At 53.7% G+C, this 2722-nt stretch overlaps 1 protein-coding gene across 1 annotated transcript; it reads left to right on the top strand.

Moving 5' to 3' along the window:
• The first annotated feature begins 283 nt into the window (after window positions 1-283).
• CARTPT (CART prepropeptide) lies at window positions 284-2457 on the top strand. Its single transcript, XM_056112585.1, has 3 exons — window positions 284-581; window positions 1016-1099; window positions 1961-2457. Exons 1-3 carry the CDS (start codon window positions 423-425, stop codon window positions 2066-2068), a joined length of 351 nt encoding a protein of 116 aa, XP_055968560.1. The 5' UTR covers window positions 284-422; the 3' UTR covers window positions 2069-2457.
• Window positions 2458-2722: the final 265 nt, after the last annotated feature.

The raw sequence follows: 2722 nt of genomic DNA, 5'->3' as shown, positions 1-2722 counted from the left end.
CTGCCCCTGTTGGGAGATGGGGAGCGACGCTCCAGCCTGTGTATTGCCTGGAAAGCCTTTTCCATTCCCAACCCCCTTCCAATCTCTCCCTTCTCTCTCTTTCTGGCCCTTTGCGCCCCTCGACTTCAGCTCGGGTCCCCTGGGGAGCATGCCTGGCCTCGGGGCTGACAGATCCCGGGGGCGCGGGGTCCCTTTCCGTGCGCCCTCGCCCGTTTGCGCGCAGAGCCTCGTTCCCGGGCGCTCGGAGCCCGGCGGGCATTGACGTCAAGCGGCGGCGGAGCGCTGCCAGCAGACGGCTGACCCGTACCCTCCTCCACACCCACCTTCCTTTCTCGCCCCCTCCCTCTTCTCTGCACCCGGGCTCGGGCTCGGTATAAAAGGCGGGAGAGCGCGCCGGGCCCGCAGCGCGGAGTTTCAGCACCATGGAGAGCTCCCGCCTGCGCCTGCTGCCGCTGCTGGCTGCCGCCCTGTTGCTGCTGCTGCCGCTGCTGGGCGCGCGAGCCCAGGAGGACGCCGAGCTCCAGCCGCGGGCACTGGACATCTACTCCGCCATGGAGGACCCCTCCCATGAGAAGGAGCTGGTCGGTACCCCCCGCTCCTCGCCCGGTTTCCCCGGGCCGGCCACGCGATCCCTTTTGCTTTGTCCGCGTTTCCTCTCTCCTACACCCCATCCTCATCCCTAAAGAGCGCGCCAGGAGCGCAGGGTAGAGCCGGGGCTTTGTGCGGCGCTCTGAGGGTGGTCGGGAGCCCCCAACCCCATCCCCACATCCCTATCAGGCACTCTGCCCAGCAGAGTTCTTGACCGCTCTGTCACTTGGAGCGACAAGAGATTTGGGGCACCCGCCGTCAGTTCCTGGTACCGAGCTCGCCAAGTTCCCGTCTGGCCAACACCCTCCCGGGCTGAGGATGTGTGGGTACGGGGGCTCCTACGAGCTGGTGCTGCAAGGGAGCCCCCGAGGCTGGGCTCTCAGCCAAAGAAGCAACTTCGGGGCGCGGGGTTTTCTATGTGTTGCAGATCGAAGCGCTGCAGGAAGTCCTGAAGAAGCTGAAGAGTAAGCGCATTCCAGTCTATGAGAAGAAGTATGGCCAAGTCCCCATGGTAAGGCTTTGGAGTCACCCCTCCTCATCTTTCCCCAAGAGAAAATGCATCGCCTTGAGTCTTTCACAGGTCCGTGGCTCCTAGGATCGGGCTAGATAATTCAAGTGACGGGATTGCAGAATTCTGTGGGGTCCCCATTTGTTCCTCCCGCCAACCCTACGCCTTGGTCTCTAAGGGCGAAGGGAAGAGGAAATCTGGCAGATCTGAACACCATGTGCCAGGAACCAGAGCTAGAGTCTGTAGGAAAGGAACGTTTCCTGGACAGGGTCCACCCCTCCCACCCTACCTCTTGGAGGATTTCTGAGAATTGGAAGAGCTCTCACATTCACTTAGTTGTTCGTCTTCCCATTTTCTTTCTGCCTTACAGAGCACCACAAGGCTTTGCTTTTTAAGTATCAATTGTTAAGGTGAACAGTCTTGTCACATCATCCCTGGAGAACACACACACACACACACACACACACACACACACACACACACACACCCCTTTCTTCTTGGCATGAGGTGGAAAACAGGAAGCAAAGGTAGTTGAAAACTATAGGTTTCATGTTTATTTCTTAGGGAAAAAGACTGACTTTCCCTCCCATGCCCTTTTGGATGAGGAATTAAAGAAACAAGAAAATGTGATCCACCTTCTGTGGATCAAAAAAACAAAAGTAGGAAATGTAGAATTCATTTCTTTGGTTCTTTCACTGAGATAACAAGCACAAGGGTGCCTGCATTCCAGGCCTGTCTGCACTTCACCTCTGGTGACAGGGATGACCTGCATTCCTCATGCCCATCATTGTGTTGATGGGTTGATTCTCTCACAATTGGGAGACTCGGTGGGCTTCAACCAATACCCTCATTTTGTGTTTGCAGTGTGACGCCGGTGAGCAGTGTGCAGTGCGGAAGGGAGCCAGGATCGGCAAGCTGTGTGACTGTCCACGAGGAACCTCCTGCAACTCTTTCCTCCTGAAGTGCTTATGAGGGACCCACCCTTCTCCAGCACCCCCTGTTCTTCCCCTCCCAGGGAAGGACCGCATCTTCATCTGGAGTATGGCTTTTGCAACCGATTTTGCCTTTCCCTCCCTGAGCAGTTTCTGAATATAAGAACACCTTAGATGTTGCTGTGTGATGCCTTGTATGTCGTTGACCAGTGTGCAAAACAATTTTTCCTTCTATTGGTCTGACAAACTCCTGTATCTCTATGTGATGAAGGGAAACTGTGCTTTGAAAATGGCATTTTGCTCTGTCAGGATGAAATTCAGCTCTTGTAAATCTTGGTAGATGACATCCCAACCTGCAAATTACCCCAAGCAACACAAATTGAAGCATGTACAAATGATACCTAATAAAGTGTTTTTATTAATTGCTCACAGTGCATTTGTGTTTCTATAACATAGGTAAGGATGGTAGGATTAATCATGGTGTTGTTTTCAAGAGAAATGTTTTAAAAATAGCTGTCTATCGGGAGAACAGCACCTTGCTCCAGGGAGCTTTGATCATTAATTAGCAGTTTGTCACACAAGCTTTGCTACACTATTCATCTTGATTGCAGAGGAGACGCAGCGTGTGTGTGTGTGTGTGTGTGTGTGTGTGTTTGTGTGTATGAGAGAGAAAGAGAAGAGGTGGAGATGTCAA

Source organism: Sorex fumeus, unplaced genomic scaffold, assembly GCF_029834395.1.
Source record: "Sorex fumeus unplaced genomic scaffold, SorFum_2.1 ptg000018l, whole genome shotgun sequence".
NCBI classification, from domain to species: domain Eukaryota; kingdom Metazoa; phylum Chordata; class Mammalia; order Eulipotyphla; family Soricidae; genus Sorex; species Sorex fumeus.
Note: the sequence above shows the minus strand (reverse complement) of the source record. Positions and strands in the feature narration are given on the sequence as shown.

What these genes read in the sequence shown, in the direction of transcription:
- CARTPT (XM_056112585.1), top strand. Translation starts at nt 423, where the DNA reads ATGGAGAGCTCCCGCCTGCGCCTGCTGCCGCTGCTGGCTGCCGCCCTG. An exon ending in CCTCCCATGAGAAGGAGCTG is followed by an intron (nt 582 to 1,015) that starts GTCGGTACCCCC and finishes TATGTGTTGCAG; the next exon opens with ATCGAAGCGCTGCAGGAAGT. An exon ending in AGTATGGCCAAGTCCCCATG is followed by an intron (nt 1,100 to 1,960) that starts GTAAGGCTTTGG and finishes TTGTGTTTGCAG; the next exon opens with TGTGACGCCGGTGAGCAGTG.